At 37.0% G+C, this 23,636-nt stretch overlaps 1 protein-coding gene across 2 annotated transcripts in view; it reads left to right on the forward strand.

Annotated features, from left to right (window-relative positions):
* The window catches only part of LOC149262702 (histone-lysine N-methyltransferase CLF-like), a 287,901-nt gene that overhangs the window by 18,280 nt on the left and 245,985 nt on the right, over positions 1-23,636 (forward strand). For both annotated transcript variants that reach the window (XM_089425080.1, XM_089425082.1), the window contains one exon: positions 16,418-16,510. In XM_089425080.1, the coding sequence (XP_089281206.1) occupies positions 16,439-16,510 (72 nt within the window). In that variant the 5' untranslated portion in view covers positions 16,418-16,438. Of the gene's footprint in view, positions 1-16,417; positions 16,511-23,636 lie in introns of those variants that run through there.

Raw genomic sequence — 23,636 nt, forward strand, 5'->3', positions numbered from 1 at the left:
CAATATCCTAGAGATCATTCTCTTCTAGTAGGAGTGTAGACCTCACCTTCAATGATAAGAAATTTAAGGTACCATCCAATCTATCCTCAAATGTGTCTAGTTGATGCCAACTCTGGGATCTACTATAGAAACTTCCGAATCTGAAAATTAATTTTGAAACCATATAATTGTTGGTCCTTTTTGTTGTTGTTGATTTATTTTTGCAAAATCCTTGAGAATCTCAATTAGCGAAATTAGTTTTGGTACCATGTAAAATTTTCCAGTGCTCTACGATTGTTGTCGTTATGATCTCAATTTAAACAAATAAAATGTTGAATATAATTAATGTAAAAATTAATTTCAGCCCACAACCTTAATCACACAATAAGTAAAAAATTAATAGTGGAAGCATAAAATACATAGACAAGGATTTCTCCTTCAAGTCAACTTTTCATTCACCTGAAAAAACTTCTAAGAAAACCTCCATAGTTTGCTAAATACCAACAATTACATGGTCAACAAATCAACTGGAACTAAGTTCTATTTGTTGAGAAAGAATAGTAGGTTGGATAACAAAGAACAACAAAAACTTGCTTGTTGTATGGCTTGTTTTTTACAACTTTATGGATTGTATAGATTTGTATGACTATATGGATTTGGATAGATCTGCCCTATATGGCCTTTGCTTGTTGTATGGGTTTGCCTCTCTCTCTCTTGGTTGCTCAACATACTCAAATTTTCAATTGTATCTAAACCCTTTATGTTGATGTGTGTTATGGTCATTGTTGAAACCCTAATCTCCCAAAACCTTAATTTCTCAGTGATATCTACAGTTGAGATTAATTCTAGTGTAAGTCATTAATGCATTAGATACACTTTATTAGACTCAACGACCCAATATAAAGCTTTTCACTTTTTCTTGAAGTGAGAACAATGTCTAGGATGTTCACATTGAACTTTTGTAGAAGTTCTTGTTCAAGTTATATTTCTCCATAGATTGGGCGTACGAATGCCATATGAAGGGGTTAAAACTTAAGAGAACTTATGATTGCAATGGGCATCTGACAATATATTTGTTATGTTAACAAAAATATGGTTTTTTTTCCTTGGCTAAAAAACATTGTTGATGAGCTAGTTTGCGATCTTATTCACAAATATTATAAGAGTTAAGATTTCCCAATTGTCAAAATACATCTTTGCTTGATGAATCTAGAAAGCTTTATTTGACAAGTTCTTTGAATGTTGTATGTTCTTTGTGACAATGTACATTATTATAATTTTAGAGTCCCTTTCCAAGGATACTTTTTTATGTCCTCTTTTTATTGCTTTTGTAATATCTAGGACCACCTCTTCAATCTTTGTTTGATTGGTAATTTTGATTTCCAAAGGCATAGCTAAGACTCACACGACACAATCATGCTGGTATTTGAACACTCCTTCAACATTTGCTAGACTTGGTTTGCCCCTTGCATGCACCCTCAAAACTGAATTTAATAGATTCCTTAGTGGGTGGATTCAAAGTCATGATGCAAGTTTCCCTTTGCATTCCCCATTTTTTATGGAAAATTTATTTTTGTGACATTTTTTTCCTACTTCAAGAAAAAATGCTTGTCACACACAAAATTGGCCTATTTAAAGGTATCTACCCCCTGATATGTAGCCACCAAAAGTCTTCTTAACCATGTGGGCATACACTCCCATTTATACAAAGAAAATAGCATTGATAACCTTCAAATTTACTTAGGATATTATCATATTTGTTGGACTTTCAGTGGCTTAGATAGTGTCTAGCAATATGCATTTAATGGCATCATGATCATAGAATATCCTTATGAATGCAAAGGTGGCGTGATAAAGCAGTTCATAGAACAACCTCAATAACAACAATAGCAATACACTCTCCTTCAATAATGAATGAGGTCATAGGAGCATTTATGGAGGAGAGAGAGGAGGAGGATACATGCCTCATTATAAGTTAGTTCCTCTCTATAGTTTATTTCATATTTCACAATTTATTTCTATTTTTGAGTTTGCATTAATTAGTAGTTGCATGCAAAATGAGTTAGGGTGCTTTGCGTGTGGAGAGTTTCAAAGAATGAATAGGGGTAGATCCCTAGAAGAGAGATATTCATGCATGCATATTTGTAGTTTCTTGTAGTGGGCACTCATTTTCATGCATAATTCTCTCAAGTAGATTGAAGGTTCTAATTTGAAGGCCATGAAGGGATCTAAGGTTTAGGTTTATTTTAGTTAAAGTGTTGTTGTGCATATGTGCACATTCATGGTTCCTACTAATCTATAATGGAAAAGGTCGTGGTATATGTTTTATTGGTTCAATTTTTCATAGTAGGACATGGTTGATGAATGGAGTTTGAGGCCTCTATTGTGTTTCCTGTTTTCAAGGGTAATAAAGAGTGATGTGATTTGTGTTTCAATTCTATGTGCTTTCTACTACATGTCAAATTTTATGTGCTTTCTACTTTCTTTCTACTGGGAATGGCCATTATGGCAATTACATTGAACATTTTTCAATCTCCACTCACTAGATCAACTAGGGTTTCACACCCCACAAACCTTCTCAAGTCCACATGTCAATCATTGACACAAATACACTTCAATCAGTAAAGGGCAAGCATACCACCCATCAAAAGCCTTCAAAAACTCTCTATTCGATAAGGTTGATTTCTCCATAATTAAAATTCTAGAAGGGTTCAAATAAATCGCTCTAATACCACTTTGAAACTCTTTAGGACATGGTAAAGTCCTAGTCTAATTTCTAACCTACCTACTTAGGAAAATAGAAAAGTGACTTGTTGTAACATTTGAGGTTTAATTTCAGTTAGAACTAATGATCTTGAATCTAACAATAGTACAAATAGACATTTTTATTATTAATTTTAACTATCACTATTATAATTTGTATTATAATATGGTCGTGGTTGCATTATACGACATGCTAAATACAAACAAAAATGGACTTCTCTGAATTAAATCCTTCATGTATGTTAGGGTCCCACCCTAACCCCCTTATTTATGTAGTGGGATCGAGTCATAGTTATAGTTAAGTAAAGAGTCAATAAAGCCCATATTAATAATTGTAAGTGGTTAACTCGCATTTAATGATGGGACCACAGTTATTTGCAAATGGGCCATGGTATTAGATAGATGGTATTAATAAGAACCATGGTATTGCATGTATGAGTCATATATAAAGGATAGAGACTCCTTGCGAGGAGCATCATGTCTTATTTTGTAATCGAGCTCTGCTCTATTGGAGGTTGCACCCTCGAAGAGGCAAGTGAACATTGCTTTTTGAATAATAAAATACTTGTTGTTATTTCTCACTGTTCTATGTTCTGGGTATATTTCTGCGCATATTTGGTATTCTTGTATCGTCTTGTAGGTTAAGAGCATAACAAGTGGTATCAGAGCGCTTTCCAGGGCCGGTGGGATCTCCATTTTTTAGCAATTTTTTTTTTTTTTTTTGGCTAGAGATGTGTTCCGGCGTCTTTAAACCACGGGATCTCTCGTTGAGCGCATAAACCTGCGGATTTGGGGAGGCATGCACGCAGGAAATACAAGAGGTGGTCACGCTTGTTGGACTCCCTTGTAACCCCTGTGGGTACCCCTTCGAGTAGTAGCGCATTAGACAGAACCGCGCACAGACTGTCTTCCAAGTACCCTTTGGTATATCGAAGCCCCCTAGCTCCCTTGAAACCTCGCCATAGATAAACCATCGGCCGTCTTGCTGCTACAGTACACCGAGAACAACACTCGGAGAGATTACTCGCTCGTACGATAGGGTAGTCAGGTTGTACGGCTAAGGGTACGATTGATCCTCCTTAGTTAGTGCCCTGAAAAATTGGGCCGAGTACTATTGTCAGACCCTTATGTATATTGCGATTTGTAGCACTTGACACTCCTTGAGACCATAGTTCCCTTTTCTATCTCTGGATCACGCATAATCTCTACCAGATCAGTTCTCGCAAGTGGGGTTTTGCAGCAGTAGTAGTAATCAGTCCCGCAGTTTAGTTTTAACAGAACAGCCATTCAGATCTATTGATCCATCAGATCCGCTGCGACACTTTGTTCCGCCGCTCAGATCTATTTGATCAACCATTTAGATCTCTCAGATCCACTAGATCCGCCATCCAGATCTGAGTAGTTGTGTGGGTTCCTATACCAGGCCGTGATTTTCGCAGGACTTTTGGCAGCATTGACATTTCGAGGATTCGACTACTGCAGTATTCTTAAACAAGGAGTAAAACTCCGTTAGGAGTTTTCTGGAAATAAAAGAAAAAAGAAAAAAAAGAAAAAAGTCTGAGAGCCCCCGGGGCGCTTATTGGTGACCTAGCACATAAGAATCAGGACGACGAGTTGAGCGAGGTGGTACCATTCAATTGTTAGTGCCAAAAAAAAATAAATTCTGGTGGTCCCAAATTTCAAGTACATCGGATCGGTGCATGGTAGAAACTAGAGCTCAAGTTAAGGCCAATGAGAAGATCGACAAACTTGAACAAGCCTTGAAAGACATCCAAGACCAGCTGGCGACAATAACTACAACACTCTCTAACGGCAAGGCGAAAGCTCGAGAGGAGGCTTATATTGGCAATGAACACAGTGAGGGTGAGTCTAGCCACTCTCTTCACCTCTGGGGCACCCACCAACAATCCCGTCCGCGACCACCCAAGCTGGATATGCATAAATTTGATGGTTCTCACCCAGCAACATGGATATCACAAATGGAGCAGTATTTCAATTTGAATTACATCTTGGATAATGAGACTCAGCTTATGGTGGGAAGCATGTACTTGGACAATGAAAGATGGCAATGGTGGCAATGGCATCAACGTTGCAATGGAAGGCCCTTGACTTGGAACACCTTCAAAAAAGCTCTTATAGAGCGCTTTGACCATGACTCTGCTTTTTTGGGTCGTCTCACTAAGCTCCGACAGACTGGCACAGTGGATGAATATATTACAGCCTTTGAAGCCTTAGCTTTCCGCACTATGGGTCTCCAAGATGAGTTCTACACGGAATGTTTTATAAGTGGTCTTAAAGAGGCCATACAAGCTCACGTCCGACTGCACCACCCTCCCACATGGTCGGAGGCTTGCAAGGTAGCTCGTAAAGTTGAACGTGTGTTAGCGGCCCAGTCCAATCGCCCAAATTTCACCACCAAGGGTCGCCCCCCACAGGCTCACAACACTACTCAAACACTTAAGGTTCAAAAGGTGTCACCTGCAGAAATGGCAGAAAGAAGACAACATGGATTATGTTACTACTGTGATGAAAAATACTCCCCTGGTCATAAATGCAAGGAGCCCAAATTCTTTCAAATTGATGCTACTGATTACAGCTCATCGGAGGAAGCCCCACCACTTGAGGAACCTGAGGAGGAAGAAGAGGACAACCAGAAGGACAATGTCCCTGACGAACCAGTTATTTCGCTGCATGCTTTGGCAGGGATTTCTTCACCTCAAACTCTCAAAATCAGAGGTTTTATTAAGCATTGCCCAGTAGTAGTCTTGATTGATAGTGGAAGTACACATAATTTTATCCATCAAAGAGTCACGGAAGCAGTGCATTGTTTTGTACGAGTAGTTTCTAACTTCCAAGTCCAAATTGCGGATGGGGGAACAATGAAATGTGACGGCCGCTGTGAAAATGTCAAACTTCAAATGGGGGATTATCAGTTGAAGACCCATATGTTTGCCATACAAATGGGAGGGTGCGACATTGTCCTCGGTGCTGAATGGCTTCGCACACTTGGGCCAATCACAATGGATTTCCAGGAGTTATATATGAGCTTTAAGCAGAACAACCACACACATACCCTCCGCGGTCTCCAGGCGGGAGCTCCCTCTATCATCAGCTCACATAGGATGGAAAAATTGTTAAAAAAGGGCCATCATGGAGTTATAGCTCAATTTAATGCCATCCAGGCCTTCGAACCCAATTCTCTTCTGATTCATCCTGAGATGCAACAGATTTTAAATAACCATCTGCTAGTCTTTGACAAGCCTCATGAGCTTCCACCCTCGAGAGGGGAACATGATCATAGCATCACTTTGGTCCCAGGGCCCAACCACCAAATGTGCGCCCATATAGATATCCGTTCGCCCAAAAGAATGAAATAGAAAAAATAATCAAGGAACTTTTGGAAGCAGGCGTCATTCGTCCCAGCATTAGTCCTTATTCATCATCGGTGGTCATGGTGCTCAAGAAAGATGGGGAATGGCGTATGTGTCCAGACTTCAGGGCCCTCAATAAGTTGACAGTCAAAGATAAATTTCCCATCCCGGTTGTTGATGATTTGCTGGATGAACTAAATGGGGCTCAATTCTTCACTAAGCTGGATCTTCGCTCAGGCTACCACCAAATTCGCATGAAAGAAGTCGACATTCCAAAGACTGCTTTCAGAACTCATGAAGGCCATTATGAGTTCTTAGTCATGCCATTCGGTCTTTGTAATGCCCCATCTACTTTTCAGAGCCTTATGAACCACCTCCTCAAACCATATCTCAAAAAATTTGTCCTTGTTTTCTTTGATGACATCCTCATCTACAGTCGCACTTGGGCTGCACATCCTTAGCATGTAGATCTGCTCTTGCAACTGCTCCGCAAGCATAAATTATGTGTTAAGATGTCCAAGTGTTCTTTTGGCATGGAAGAAGTTGAATATTTGGGCCACATTGTGGGGTGTGAAGGTGTCAGGGTGGACCCCAAAAAGATCCAAGCGATGCAATATTGGCCTCAACCTAAGACCTTGAAGAGCCTGAGAGGATTTTTGGGTCTCTCGGGCTACTATCGCAAATATGTCCGCAATTATGGTCGCATTGCGAAGCCCCTCACTCAACTCCTCAAAAAAAATTCATTCCTCTGGAATGATGAAGCACAACAGGCCTTTATAGCTCTCAAAAATGCAATGTGTTCCACTCCAGTCTTAGCACTACCCGACTTCACCAAATCTTTTGTCATTGAATGTGATGCTTTGGGTACGGGTATTGGGGCGGTCTTAATGCAGGAAGGTCGACCCTTGGCCTTCACAAGCCAACAACTAAGTGGGAAGAATCTGGGACAATCTACCTATGAGAAGGAGATGATGGCCATCTTACATGTAGTAGATACTTGGCGACCTTACTTATTGGGGCGACGTTTCCAAATCTGCACAGACCATCATAGTCTTAAATGTTTTTTGGAGCAACGCCTATCCTCACCACAACAAAATAAATGGCTCGCCAAAATGCTAGGATATGATTATGAGATCATTTACAAGAAAGGGCGCGAAAATATTGTAGCAGATGCATTATCTCGCCAATTTGAGGAGGAAAGTACCCTGCTTGCAATTTCCCTTCCCATTCCAGAATGGATTGAAGAGGCTTGCAGGGAATGGTTTTCACATCCCTGGCTCTCCCAACTCATTACTCAATTGCAGGCGGATCCAAATTCCACCAAGGGCTACTCGTGGCAGGATGAGATTCTTCGCTACAAGGACAGAGTCATAATATCACCAACATCCACCCTCAAAAGCCGTATTTTGGCGGAGTTGCACTCATCCCCCACTACAGGACATTCAGGCTTTCAGAAGATGTATGCTTGCACTAGAAGATCATTTTTTTGGACTGGCATGAAAAAGGACATTCTTACTTTTGTAGCGGAATGCGATGTCTGTCAGTGCCACAAAGGGGAGACAATCAAAGCACCAGGCACATTACAACCATTGCCCAACCCGACATCAATATGGACGAAGGTTTCTATGGATTTCATTACAGGTCTTCCAAAGTCAGGAAACAAGTTAGTCATCATGGTGGTTGTGGACCGACTTTCTAAGTATGCTCATTTTTGCGCCTACCCCACCCTTTTACACCGACTTTGGTCGCTCAATATTTCATGGATCAGATCTTCAAATTGCATGGCATGCCCACTTCTATTGTGTCTGATCGTGACTCGATCTTCACCAGTAATTTTTGGCAGGAACTCTTCAGGCTACAAGGTACCCAACTAAAACTCAGTACTTCCTATCATCCACAAACAGATGGTCAAACTGAAGCAGTCAACAAATGTCTGGAAACCTACCTTAGGTGTTTCACTTCAGAAAAGCAACATCTTTGGGTACAGTGGTTACCTCTAGTTGAATGGTGGTATAACACCAACTATCATGCCACCACCAAAGTGACTCCCTATGAAGCAGTTTATGGTCAACTCCCTCCTTCCCCTACTTTTTATATCAAGGGGTGCTCAAAGGTACAAGCAATGGATCAACTCCTACAGAACTGCACAACTATGCTCGCCCATCTTAGAGAGAATCTTCATCAAGCTCAAAACCGCATGAAGCAACAGGTAGATCAACATCGCTCAGAACGCCAATTTCAAGAAGGGGATCGGGTATTTTTGAGGCTGCAACCATATAAGCAAACATCACTCAAAGACAAGGGTTGTCAGAAACTGTCTCCAAAATTCTACGGACCGTATCAAGTACTTCAGTGCATTGGAGAAGTGGCCTACAAGCTAGCGTTGCCACCCACTGCAAAAATCCATCCAGTTTTCCATGTTTCATGCCTCAAGAAAGTGATTGGGAACAATTACAGAATTCAAACCAGTCTACCTGAATTGGATGAAGAAGGGTCAATCTGGCTCCAACCTGAACAAGTCCTAGACACACGAGAACAACACCTGCATGGCCGCATGATCAAGGAAGTCCTCGTCAAGTGGAAAGACACCTCTCCGGAAGATGCAACCTGGGAACCAACCACTATTCTTCAGCAGTTTCTGCAACTTCAGCCTTGAGGACAAGGCTATTCTTATGGGGGAGGGCATGTTAGGGTCCCACCCTAACCCCCTTATTTATGTAGTGGGATCGAGTCAGTTGTAGTTAAGTAAAGAGTCAATAAAGCCCATATTAATAATTGTAAGTGGTCAACCTGCATTTAATGATGGGACCACAGTTAGTTGCAAATGGGTCATGGTATTAGATAGATGGTATTAATAAGAACCATGGTATTGCTCCATGGTATTGCATGTATGAGTCATATATAAAGGATAGAGACTCCCTGCGAGGAGCATCGTGTCTTATTTTGTAATTGAGCTCTGCTCTATTGGAGGTTGCCCCCTCGAAGAGGCAAGTGAACATTGCTTTCTGAATAATAAAATACCTGTTGTTATTTCTCACTGTTCTATGTTCCGGGTATATTTCTGCGCATATTTGGTATTCTTGTATCGCCTTGCAAGTTAAGAGCATAACAATGTAGCCCAAAAAGTTCAAACTTGTTGTCTATAATATGATTTGAACTCATTGTCTTAGAAAATATAAGTAAAAAACTAGTATAGGTCTTAACATATTGATCTAATAGCAAAACTACCTTGCACAATATATAAAATCCCTTGCTTGAACTATTGGAAACACTTTTTACCATTTGGACTCAAATGTTAGGAGTGATGCTTCTAGTGAACCAACTCATACCATTAATATCATACTAGATCCACTAACCTTGTACATCTTTTTCTATGGTCGTCCCTCCATCTTTAGAGTTTCCTTTCCAATATATAGGTTAAATTCCCGGTTTATTTTATTTATCTTGCTTTTATGTACGAGTTGCTTTAGTGCTTGTGCTTTGTATGGACATCATTGTACATAATGGTCCCATTGACCTACTTTAGTGGTCATTTGTTGGACATTAATGCAATTATCTTATCTTATCTTATGATTTATTTATTTCCATCTTCCACTTCAACTACTAATCTATATCCACAACAATTGTCTACTTTGAAGATAGGTTGGATATTTAAGTCCTCAACACACGAGCATAGGAAACACAATCAAAGAGCCCTTCAATACTTTTGATTTGATTATTTTTTTTAACAACAATGAGTAGAGATTTTATAAAATCTGTGCTCGGAATGCAATAAAAACCGAGAGGATTACAAAGATTCTAAGACCATATTCTATAACGACATAAGGATTTTTGAGAGGTTCAACCTCCTTATCACCAAAACCAGAGGCTACATCATTTCTATTGTCTTGATTGCAGCTATAGATCATACAATATTGACCACATAGGAATACAATTTTACAGTATTTGATCATTTGATCTTCATTTCCTTTCGCTGAGTGCGGTCCCCCTGTTGTGTTGGATCTCGACGTGTTCTCCACCTAGTTCCGGAGAGCATTGATTTCGTCATTTTGGCGATCTAACTGCTATTGCATAGTAACCATCTTCTTAGCTTGCCTCACAACTTGGAGGGAGAGATGTTGAATGAGTTGCAAGAGGAGGTGGCAATCTACATTGTTGACTATAGGTGAGTGAGGACATAGGGGACATTATAGAGGATCTTCCCCATCGTTTGCTTGTTTGCGAGGATCCATTAAGCTCCAATTGGCAACTGATTCCCTACCTCCGAGCTTGACTCTTTGTTGCATATTTTTGAAGCCCGCCTAGATTTCTGACTACGGGGCAAAGGTGAGGCCCCTTCAAAGCAAATTGCAGACCAAATTGAAAGATAGAGCTAGGATTGGAAGCGTCGAATTACTAATGTATAATCCAATTGTGAAGTGAAGAGTTTTAAGTTTTTGTGATGTCCCTTCTCGGTCGTTTCAGCTGCTGGTCGGATGGGCCAGTCTTTCCTCTTTTCGAAACTGTCTGCAGTGACAGCGAATTCGATTGGTGCTGGTGGTTGCTACGCCACGTTTAAGAGCAGAGCGTGTTGAAAAGTGTAACTAGGTTTGGTCTTCATAATGACATGTAGTTATGATTTTATGTAATGAGATGTAAAGAAGAAAAATAAAATTATTATATTGACTTGCTTCATGGGTTTCACGAGCAAGAGATTTTATTTGAGTCAAAACTTCCATTGAAAGTCTTTAGGATTTATTTGTCATCTAGTCATAAAATGATAGAGTCATTGTCATGTAATGAAGTCATGTTACGCTTTGTAAAAGGTCAAATTTGTCTATGTAAAGTATTCTCCAAGACCTTGTCACTTATCCTCTTCAAGTCAGCCTACAAAGATGGAAGAACATGCTAGAAGAAGTCAGCGTAACCACAAGTGATCATGTCAGCCTAAAGGACATGATGAAAGGTGTATATATAAGCCACACTCAGCCTCACTTAGAGCAGACAACTCGACTTGCATTTGATCAAGAGAAGTGCAAAGAAGGGGCAGTGAAGGAGGATTCTTCTGGGGCAACAGAAGAGATTCTTTTGAGGCAACGAAGAAGGGTTCTTTTGGATCAACGAAGGAGGTATTCTTCTGGGGCAGTGAAGAAGGTATTCTTCTAGGCAAGCGAAGGAGAGATTCTTTTGGGCAAGCAAAGGAGAGATTCTTCTGGGTAATTGAGATCAAGATCTAGAGACTAAGATTCTCTAGATGAAGCCAGTGAAATCTTAGAGACCGATTTTCTCCAGGAAGAAGTTGAGAAGAAGCAATGTGAAGGGTAGAGATCGAGTTTCTCTAGAAGGCACTGGGGAGAGTAGTTCCAGAACAAAAAGGAAGTTTGAGGGAAGAGGCAAAGCATCAAGGATAGTGACAAGGTTCTTGGAGAGGTTACTAGAGTCAAGGGTCTATGTCATGGTCTTGGTACTTATCAATTGAATATCTAGAAGAAGAATTTTGATTGGGTTTTCCTCTCAAGAGGTGAGAGGTTTTGGCTCCCTAGCTGACAAACCTACATACTGTGTCACTTGTCTTTTATTGTGCATATTGATAATTGTCTTGATGAAAAGAACACAATAATACATGATGAAGAAAAGATCATATGCTAAGAAGTAAAAGTATATCACAAGCAATTATCAAGCAAAGAAATCTTTTAACTATCCATGCCCTAGATTTCTCAACAGAGCGGGGTTGAAAGACTAAAATTAACAGTCCTGGATTCATCAAAACTCAACCCATGCTTCCCCTTCCAACATCAAAGACTCCAGGAAGAGAGGCGAAGAGGCTTAGATTCCTTTTGCTGCGGATGGCATCTCATTCTTGGCTGATAAACACTGTGCCTATTACACTTGATGTCTCCCTCCATGAATGTGTGATGGGATTTGTTATTCCTCCACACAAACACAATCTCATACTCTGGATAAAACACAGATACCAAGGGCAAGGAGGTGTGCCACTCATACTCGATAATTAATTGTCGAGACCATTCAAGCAGGCATATCAACACTAGAGTATGAGAGGGTGCTTGGCTATCAAGTTGGCCCATCGCTCCCTCCCATAATACTCCATCTCCTTTTATGAGGCTTAGATAGAAAAAAAACATTGAATGCTCCCGAATTGTAATGATGCCCATAGATTTGATTGCTAGACTATGTGTGCACTTGTTGTCTTTGAAAATTATGATACTCTAAGTCTTAGATAGATATTTGGTGGACACTTTATATAGCACTTTATAATGAATAATTGTTCATATTTAATGCTTTATAATAATAAACTATATCATTCTATTTCACTTAATCATATTAATTTATTAACTTCATCATATTAATTTATTTTTTTTAATATAAACACTTTACGGTAATATTTCTTCATAATCAATCTTTTATAATAGTAATTAAAAGCATACTTTAATATATAATAGAATGATATTATTTATTTGTAATAATAAATAACATCATACTATTAACTTTACTAATTCTTCATAATTCTGGTTTTATAAATAATAATTAATAACATACTAATTTCACTTTGTAATATCAATTTATACTAACTTTGCTTTTTCATATATTTACATTATTGATTCCTTATGTTTAATCCTTATATTAACTTTCATTTTTATTCCTTTTTATTTTACTATTATTAATAATATCTATATTTAAAATTAAATACAAATATCCTATTAGTTAATCAAACAGGTCATTATCATTTTTAGGGTTTCTACAATTCTCTTTTTTCCTTCTCATGTCAAACTTCCCCATCATTTCTTCACATTATATTTATATCAAACTTTCTTGATCAGACCTTCATATCTTTATTCAAATCCTGATGATGAACCACATAGGTTGGTTTGCAATGTTGATAATAATACCAGTTCTTATTCGATGGATTCGGAAATAAATTCTACACACAAAAATAATTGTAGAAGTCTAAATTCTGAAATATTTGGTGGGCATTTGCCAATTTCTGATTGACTTCAATTTGGCTTCTCTCCAAGTTGCAGTCTTGATTAGCTTGCTGATCTGCCCTTTTGTTTTGGCTTCTTAGGATGTGATAAACAATTTTGTGATGGAAGTTTTCCAAGATGCTCTTGATCCTTTGCAATAGAAGATTTAACCTATTGGATTTGGAGGGTGCATCGTTGTGCAAAAGATGAATTGATATGAGGAGTCTCCAGTGATAGTGATCTTGGATGTTTTGAGGTCCTTGGCTAAAAACAGGCCTAGAAAGAGGCTATACAGTTCTGCCATGTTGTTGGTTTCTTTTCCCAATCCCTAAGCGAACTTAATTTCTTGATGCTCCTTGGGATCCCATAGGATCCCTCCCCCTCTTGCCACCCATTTGATTTTGATTATAAATAGGGGTCATAATTTTCTAACCACATTCTTTTTAGACATCCAATTTATGACTAACAGGAATCTCCAAAGACTTTTAAAAAATGTAAGATGCATTTTTAGCCTTGGACAATGTGTTTCAAAAAGTCTATTTCATATTGCTGATATAGTAGTTTTCTATCGTATCTCCCCATGTGAGGAAAGCAAGGACAACTCCCAAGGCTATGCTAGAGATACACAAATCCTTAGATAGTTCTGTTGGAGCCTTTCCAAATGCCCATGAGAGCCAATGTGATTGACCTAACACTGTGCCTTTCACAAGTAACCCTAAAGGACTCAATTGGATTTGATACCCATACCTCCTTGAACTTTCATACAAGGGAATCTATGAATCAAGCTAACCCTTCGGGCTATTAAAGTTACTTGTATTTGAGCTAAGCTTGTGCCTTTCATAGGTAACCCTAAGGGACTAAATGGGATTTGATCCAAAGACCCTAAACTTTTGTACAAGAACATTTACCAATCAAGCTAATCTTCGGGCCTATTTAAGTGACTTGTTGTAACACTGAATGGCTAATAACAAATAGAAGTAATTATGTCAAATCTATAACATTATTGCAATATAAACATTCCAATAATTTTTTTATTTGAATGAAATAGTTATAATTTGTATTAAAAAAATGATGCACTTTATAACATGTTAATACAAACAAAAGTGGAATTGTATGAAGCTAGTCTTCACGTAGTCCCAAAAGTTTAAAATTGTTGCTTATAAACTGGTTTGATCTCATTATCTTAGAAATAAAACTAAAAAGATGACTAGTAGAGATCATATTATATTGATTTAATAACAAAACTACCTTACACAACATATAAAATACTTGTTATTATAAACCAAGTATGCACCTAGGGTTTCCTGCTTGATATTAATTTGTAGTCAGTATGCCAATTCAATAATTTCCATCTTCAGATTTCATGTGCTTGTTGGATAGTATCCTTATGCTTTACCATAAAAGGAACAAAGCCAATTGAAGGCTCTGGTTGAAGATCGAGAAATCCGAACTCCTCGCGAGACCCAAGACCAATTTGCACAACGTGCTACACTTAGCTTCTAGTTTCTCTTTTTGCTTACTCTAACAAATAACTATCTTGAATTTTTTTTCTTCACTGGAACTTTGCTTATCAATTTTATTACCATTGTATTGTTGAAATGAATGAGGGCCAGTTAAATATTCACAAGGTGGCATTTAGCTCTCATATGAGTGTGATGCATGTTTGATGGCTCATACATAAAGCAATAATTGATATGGATGTGATTAGCCACCCTTAAGAAATACGAGCATGTCAAAGTTTAAATTTAATTGAGCTTGCAATTGTCCAATTTGTAGAATTCATAGGGGCAATACTTAACATACCCATATATGGAGCAAACCAAAAAGCCCAAAGAAAGCTAGACCACAACCTTGAGTGCAAACTGAAGCCAATTTTCTTGTTTCTCCAACTCAAAGGAATCTACCTTGACCCAACAATGCCTAAGGATAAAAACATAATCTTGTAATGACATTCAATGCTACTCATGCAACACTTCTCAAAGAATACAAAAGTCTCGAATGATCCCACTTCCATATTAGGTGGTTGTATGGAAGGTGCGGGGAGTTTAAATGCTTTCCCCTTCACTTTGAAGCATTCTTGTTGCTTGTCTAGGCATGCTTCCACCATTGTTAAATTATAACCTATGTTACTATCATTCGTGGGAGATGTGATAAGACAAGTAACCCCCATTTATCCATATGGATCCAACTTTGAATAAAACAACTTCATTCGCCATGTGATTTGTGTGTTTATTGAAGGTTGTTAGAAGTTGATAAATTTTGTTGATTCAAAGCTCTTAAACTAAGTATCTCTAATCTTGGATAAAGTGCTAATGCTTTTGCTTGGTTATTGGAAACTTCTCCTCAATCCCATGCAAATTTTATTTAATGATTTCCTTCGAGATCAAAGGTGATCTTTATTGAACCTAGCACCAAGAATATATGCAATCTTATTTACTTATAGGGTGACATGCCAATATATGAAATATATAGATTTTAGAGAAAGAAAATGTTATGGAGTGGGTCTTGTCTTTGCGAGAACTTTTGTTTCCCAAAGAAAATCTCGTGGGGCTGCCTCTCTTCCATGAAGTATTTGAATGGTGAGTGGCTCAATTGCTAACCACAATGTTGGTAACCTCGAGGGCCTCAATTGAATTTGAACTTGTGACCTATGGCTTTCTTGTTGGTAACATGTCTAGTGCAAAGGGTTCATTCAATTAAGTTAATTCTTGAGGAAAATCTTTGAGTGAACTTGTGAAAAGGGTTGATATTGCTATCTTTGCCAATATTATATTGGTTACTTTATATAGAGTGAAAAGTTTAAGTGGAATTTCTAGAAGGTAGACTATCATTAAATTTTGTGAATGAGATATACTTCATATTTGATATTTCAGATTGCATTGAGTTGTTAGAATGGAATTTCTTTAGTATATTTTTGCCAATTGAGATAAATTCTTATATCTTTGCCATTATATGTCTACTAACATTTTTTTTGCCTACTTCAAAGGAAGGGAAAAGTCTAAGTGCAATTTCTAGAAGGTAGATTAATTTTTCTAAAGATCTAGTTTATATTTGTTTCACATTCCATTGGATTGTTAGTATGATTTTTTTTTATTCTATTCAAGGTCAATTAAGATATATTTTTTTATTAGCATAGTTGAGGTGCACAAAGGCACAATACAATAGCTTTTGAGTGTTGAACAATGAAGATTAAATATATGAGAACCACAATTGTAATTATTTTTTGGCATATAAAAGTGTAACTTATGAGGAAGTATTTCCAATTTTTCTTTAGATGTTGTCTCATTATGTTCCACCTTGTTATTTTGTTGCTAAGAAGTTGTTTGGGACTTATGTTACTAGGATTGGCATTTGCAAGTTAAAATGACTTCGAAAAACATAGGGTCTGTATCAGGCTCAAGGTCCTCTTCCAAACTTGATGCCAAAGATGGACAGGTATGATTTCAAGTTGAAAATTGATTGGGTGATTGCTTTTTTTGGCGTTTTTGAAGTATGTATGATAGAGGTCCCACTTTATAATTGGTTTCCTTTGCCACCTTTTAGTGACTAAGATGAATTGCACAAATATCTTTTATATGTTAAGTCTAATGATTTTGTCTTGTTTAATAACATATATGTATTCATTTTCTTTCGTGATGAGATTGAGGTTTTTATGTTTTCTTTTGGTGTTGAACAACTGTGAATAGGTAAGTCAAGTTTGTTATTTGTTGCATTATTTTCTCATGAAAGCTTAATGCAAATTAAGTATTTTAATTGAAGATTGTATTCCAAACCTATTGGTTGGCACAAATTGTTTCGTGTGTTATTTAGGACATTTATAGTTGGATAATTTAGTGTAGAAAGGCCTTCTCTGTGATAGTTAAATTATGCAAGGGAAAATGCCGATTATCAAGATCAACAAATGATAGAATTCTTGAGAAAAATATAATTCCTTTGAATAGATGAAGAATTTAAATATATTGGTTATAAGATTTACAAATTCAATTTATTGACTGGCTCATGATGGCAAGTCTTTTAGAATGAACTCATTTGACTATATTGTTGACTGTATTGCATGCATAACTCAAATGGTTACATTGTAGACTATATTGCATGCATAGATTGAATGGTTACATTGTAGACTCCTTGTTTGCATGTGGAACTCAATTGTAGTCACCTCAATTTCTTTTGCTTATACCTTAATTTAGCACGCTACAATTAGAAAATTGATATTTTGGACGCATACACATGTAAGCATTAATGATGTTTAATCAATTTGTCATCCGAAGTTTAATTGCACAATCTTGCATATTATTTGTTGCATTCTATGCTATATGTAAGAACAATGGTGGGAAGTTATAATAGACACAACTAAAATTTATAGGATAATGTGTCTTGACATGCCGTGTATCCCAATGACTTGGGGAAAATAATAGAATGGGTTTATAAGGAAACCTTGTCTAGGTAGAGATATTATTGATATGCAATAGCAAAATTTAAGGCTAGTGTAGTTCTTGTCCATAAATAATGATGTAAATGCGAGGGAAAGAAAGGTAATAACAAAATCCTTACTTAATAATGAAGTGGGGGTTTTAGTTAGAAAAACTAGTACATAAAAATTCAATCTCATGTTTTTGAACTTAAGAATTCTAAATTCAAGATTAAATCTCCTTATTGGAAGTCATGCACTACAATATGGTATGTTACCTAGCAAAAATGTACTTCAAAAATCCATGTGTATTGTTCTTGACATATGAGATTTTTAGGAAGTGTGAAATCTATAGGAAAAATGACAAGGTCTACTAAGAAAAAAAATCCTATTTCAATAGTATCATTCTCTCTAGGGTTAGTTACAATTTTTTGTTATCAACTTGTTAAATTATATTCTCTTTTTTTGGGGTTATATTTATGTTCTATGGTTTCACTTGCTACACATTTGAATTTTGCTAGCTAAGGCTAGAATGATTAGTGCCAACCTAACTACTCAAAAGTTTTGAGCTAGTTTGACCCAATTTTACAATTACACAACTTATCTACTGGACTTTCAAACATTGCATGTGACTAGAATATTAATCCAACAATAAGAATTTCATATTCCTCACTATGGGAAAGGCCATGTGCACTTGGACAATACCCATCTATACCAAGCTTCTAGGATTGCCTATTTTTGTAAGTTACTAAAGAAATTATCTCTACCAAATATTTTAAAATCATTAATTTGCAAAAAAAATAAAACGTACCAATGGAGAGGCTTCCGTGATCTTGCCCACTCTAGGGTATGATGCATGTCTTGCATTGTCACAATTTTTTTATGCCGTTTCTATTGTGTAAAAATTGGAAGTCTATTATTGCATCAAATCACCTTTTAGCAATTCGTTGAGAAATATTTTTGATAAATTTAGTGGCCTTGGATTGCTTAAACCTTCTATTGTTGATGTTGTATTATTACTAGAATCTAATATTTATTATTATATGTCATGTGGTGCGTACTCTTAGGGAACCTTGCTAGTTTGAATGATTGCTTTTGGGTGGGACTTCTATTTGTCAAGTACTTAGCATGGATTTTGTATAAATTGGTACTGCCAAATTTATATGGGTCATTTGCTTCGAGGTTTTGTGTTGTTATTATCAAATCATTTGAACAATGAGTGCCATTTGTTTGTTGGTCAAAAAAATTACTTTGTTGATATTTTGACTTATGAGTAATGCTTAGCATATGGAATATATTTCAACTATTTCTTAGTCCCTATTTGAATATGGACACATTAATACACACATATAGACACACACACATTTGGAATTGTTTCTCATAATGACTTATGACTATCCATTGGCTAAGTTGCCACACTAAGAGCAGTGCTTTTATGTTGTCAAAATCACCCAAGGCTCGTGTTTGGTGTCATTTGTACCTACTTGAAGGCTTTTGAACTTGGGTCTCCACATTAATACAAGCCATATCACCTCCTCACTACTTGCTAGACCACACACTTGTGTGCAATGAAAGTAATATTTATCTCCTCATTGTGGAAAAAATTCGACTAATCATTCTGGGAATAGTTTTGTTTGCTCTTGAATGAAATAACTATAAGAGTATAAAATTTACAATTGATTTTAATTCTTCTTCTCTTACCATCAAATAAAATTATCACAAGCCCTAGATATATCATGCACTTGGTTTAAAAAATAAATTTAATATATTTAAAGTTTCAATGTTAAGAAATTGCGAAACATTTATTTGCTCATTTCTATTTTTTCCCCTTTCCTATTAAAAAATCCATTTCCCTTTATTTGTTGCTTTAATCCTTTTGTGTAGGGCTTGTGTTCATGTTGATTTTATCTATCTTTATGTTAAATTTGGATAACTCCAAACCCTCGTTGAACTTTTGATTCATAGACAACAAGATTGGTAATAGGTACCATACCTTGAGGATGTGGTATTTTATATGAGGGCATAACAAAATAACATAAACAAATAAATGTAGAGAGAATAATTAGTGTAAAATATACTAATGGTGTTTCAACAAGTAGATGATTTGGTGCTTAGGGTAGGGTACCCACATTACATATATGACTTTGTCATGTTAGTCATTTGCCATTTCATCATAATATAACATTCTCGTTACCATGGATTCATCATCTAACCACTAACTCACAACTTGGACATTGAAATGTTACAATGCCACATAGATCTAGCATTAATGTCTATTAACTTAAAGTTCATATAGGATAAAATATATTGAACACTAAGTTGGAGCTCAATGTTTGCTCCCACTGCACAAAGTACACAATCCATGGTCATCTAAATGCTATTGATGGCTATGTAAATACCAAAATGAGTGAATAGAGATGTTGAATGACCTTTAGTTGTCAAATTGAACTTGGTTCAACAATGTTAAGAACTTAACTAAATAATAGCAAGGAGTCAAGTAGGTTATATAACCTACAAAATTTTGCAAAACATGAAAACTATGTTGCATATGGTCATCTAGGGAATATATTGTCGAGTAGATGTTTGATTGAATATGATGAAGGGGGCAATACATTAGAGATAGTTGTTGAGAGATATAGCCTAAGTAGGAGCTTCTTGCATAGGTTAAGTGTGGATGTGCGAGAAGTAATTTGAGACAACTCAGAGTAACCACTTAGTAAAAGTGGAAATAATACTATCATGTAATTTCACTTAATAAATAAATGTGAAAGTTAATTTTCTTTTTGTTCTTCTAGTCATAGAATTCTAAATGAAATACACTAGAGTTTCTAGAATATTAGTGAGCTAGATTTGATCTACTCTTAGCCGTACATCTCATTGTTTAGATAAGGTTGTTGCTAGGATTAAGGAGATTAATTGCTAGGATCGAAGAGATTATTTATATCTCGCTAAGTGTGAATGGGAGAAGTTGAATACACATCTTTTGTACACCAATAAGGCTGAAAAGATCAAAGGTAGACCATTTGAGAAAATTTAGAGTATTGGAGAGGAATAGAGGTCGAGAAGTAGGCCAAAGTACAACTGGTGTATAGTTGTATGGATTTCATATGAACAAAGTTGTATAGTTGTATCGATAGGGTTGAATAGTACTCCACAGTATTCCAGGCAAGTAGATTCTTAGTTGTCCAATGTGCAAAAATATCTTTTTTATTGTAGATTTTGTTTTTTTTGTATACTATATGGCTATTAGTTTGACAAATTGTGGAGGTTTCCTTGTAATCTTGGAATCAATGTTGCACGAAGCAGGGACGTTTTTTGGAAGTGAGGACGCAAAAGTGTCATTTCTCATAAATCAAGATAGAAGACATGGAAACATGCATAATTTTTCAAAAATCAAGATAGATATGGCATCCATGATTCCATTGTACATCAATGATTAATTATGCGAGCATCAACCATCTAGATTCTAGCAATTACAAACATACATCAAATTTTTAAGTATATCATAAAACATAAAACATTTAGAAGATAAAATCATCAAACATTCAAGTAACTTATCGAGCAAGTGAGCAATTGTCAACATGAGTCGTGTCCAAAATTCAAATAATAATGTTTACAAAATAGGCCACTTGGCCACCACCAAGACTCAAGTACACACTGAACTAGGAACAGTAAGACAAAAAGGTTCAAATTTACAACAAGACTACAAGTCTAATCTATGACAAAAGTAGTAAACTGTGAATATATCTACTAATCTCCCCTCCTTCCACCATGAGCATGACATGGGCATGAACGTCGTGGCAATGAAGAAGATGGTGAAGATGGTGGCTCTGGAAGTTGTGGCGGTGGAATTGATGGAGATGAAGCCCTTGCTAATGGTGTTGAAGCATGGAACCTAGGAACCAAGGGACTAGATGGGGGTGGCATCTCAACTCGATCATCATCATCATGTTGGATAAGAGCATCCTCCAATTGCTCTAATCACAATACTTCATCCTCCAAATTAGGCTCTTGTGGATTTTTGTCCCAAACCTTAAGGTCTTTATTAGTCTTTGCATCATCATAGTAATGGGACAACAATCACAAGTTGTAGTGAATGTAAACCAAGCTCTCTGCCCGGTCTAAACTCAACCTGTTCCTTTTAACATTGTGGATGAAAGAATAAGAACTCCAACACCTCTCTGCAAAAGAAGTGTTTACCACCTGTGATAGCACCCGCAATACCAAAGTTTGTAGAAGTGGAGTAACACCTCCATGCATGTTCCACCACTCAAGAGAAGATAAATTCTCTCATTCTATAATTGCATGCATGCTCCCAAATGGACCAGTGCTAAGTGTATAGTTGCTCAAATGTTTCTGTAGCATGGCATACTCGTCCTCATCAGGGACTAATTTATCCAATGATTTCATATACCCATTTAGAACCCCTGGTTCTGGGCGTGGTTTTCTCCTACCCCCCACGTGTTGGTGTTGAAAGCCATGTGGATGATAGTATTTAGGTGTCAGAACATATGCTAAGGTATGCAATGGAATGTTTAACATATCCCATCGTTTTTCCACCTCTACATGAATATAATTCTACAAGGTGATATCTCTAGGCTCAACAATGTCTTTAATTTTCCTCGACATGCTATCCATTTGGTCATACACCTCCCGAATTATTGGCCGATTTGAATTTGCAAACTTGACCATGTAATAAATTGGTTTGGTGAATTGCAAAGCATATTTAATTTGTGACCAAATGTAACTGTCAAGAATAGTGTACTTGGCTATATTAGCACCATCTCTATCATTGTTAATGTCTTCCCATGATTCATAGGTCACCATATTAGTTAAAGCATGTCTCACCTTCACTAACCGCCTAAAGGTGAGGTAATAACTTGCAAATTTTGTTTTTTCAAGTTTAAGCATCTGCAAATTGGAGTAAGTGCCATAAAAGTAGTTTACCCTTGTATGCCTTGTGATAAATTTAATGAGTTGCTTACCTCTCTTGTAAAGCTCATTAATCCATCTGCATTCTTTATGCTTCACAATATCATGCATCAAAAGGTTCAATGTGTGCACCAAGCACTCGAACCAAAACATGTGTGGACGAGTACACTCAATAATTTTTCTTGCTGCATTATCAATGATCACTTGAACCACATTATTAGGACCAACATCTTTGATTGATTGAAATAGGAGTTCTGCAATGTTTTGGGAAGTTGCATCGATGGAGGAGTCATGACATGTAATAAACACTGTACCACTAGCAGAAACACCAAGAACATTTATCAAATGTTGTTTTCTAACCTTTGTCCACCCATGTGATACAATGGATACCCCACAATCCACGCACTCATTTGTAAAACCTGTCAATGCTCTTTGAACCTTTGCTTTTTCTTTTTCTAATAACATTGTTCTAGCTTTCTCATAGTTGGGGCTCTTGTATCCTTTTGGGGCTTCATTGATGCCTTAACCATATCATGCTAATAGGGAGAGCGAAGCACATTGAATGGTACACTACAAGCACAAAGAAATTGGACTATCTTTCCATCCACATCATCCCTCCCAACAACATTCAGGAAATCCCCTATTGTTCTTCTACTTCCAGAGGTTGCAGAAGTACCATGAGGAGATGAGATACCAAATCTAGAGGTTGCACTTGATTTATAGTGAGTTTTTTTTTTCTTCGTTGTTGTGCAACCTCCTCTATTTGGATGTATTTTCTTCTTTGTTCAGCTAAAACCTTTGGGCAAATTACTATTCTCACGACACCCTTTTTTTCGTCACTGTCCAACACCCCACAAAGATGCCTCTCATACGAGTATATGAACCACTATATGGTTTTCCTCCTTGAAAACCATGAAAGCACAAAAACTTGTAGCTTCCACCACCTTTTCCTCCTTCAAGTTTGGTCACAAAATTCCACAAGGGTGTCAATGTAGTTTTTCCCTCTACCATTTCAGTGTCCTCTTCATCCTCTTCCTCTTCAAACCCTTCCTCCTCATCATACATTGGGTCACTCAAATGGGTACCACTATCCTCTTGTTCTTCTTCCCTTCTATTCCTACTCCCCCTTGCCATCATGAAAACCAAAAGTGGAATGATACATAGAAGCCAAAATAACACCATTTTGGAATGGGAATATAGATGGACAACTTGCAATGAAAT

The sequence above is a fragment of the Pinus tabuliformis genome, chromosome 6 (genome assembly GCF_031772625.1).
Source record: "Pinus tabuliformis cultivar Carrire ecotype Pingquan chromosome 6, CPIR1, whole genome shotgun sequence".
Lineage (NCBI taxonomy): Eukaryota > Viridiplantae > Streptophyta > Pinopsida > Pinales > Pinaceae > Pinus > Pinus tabuliformis.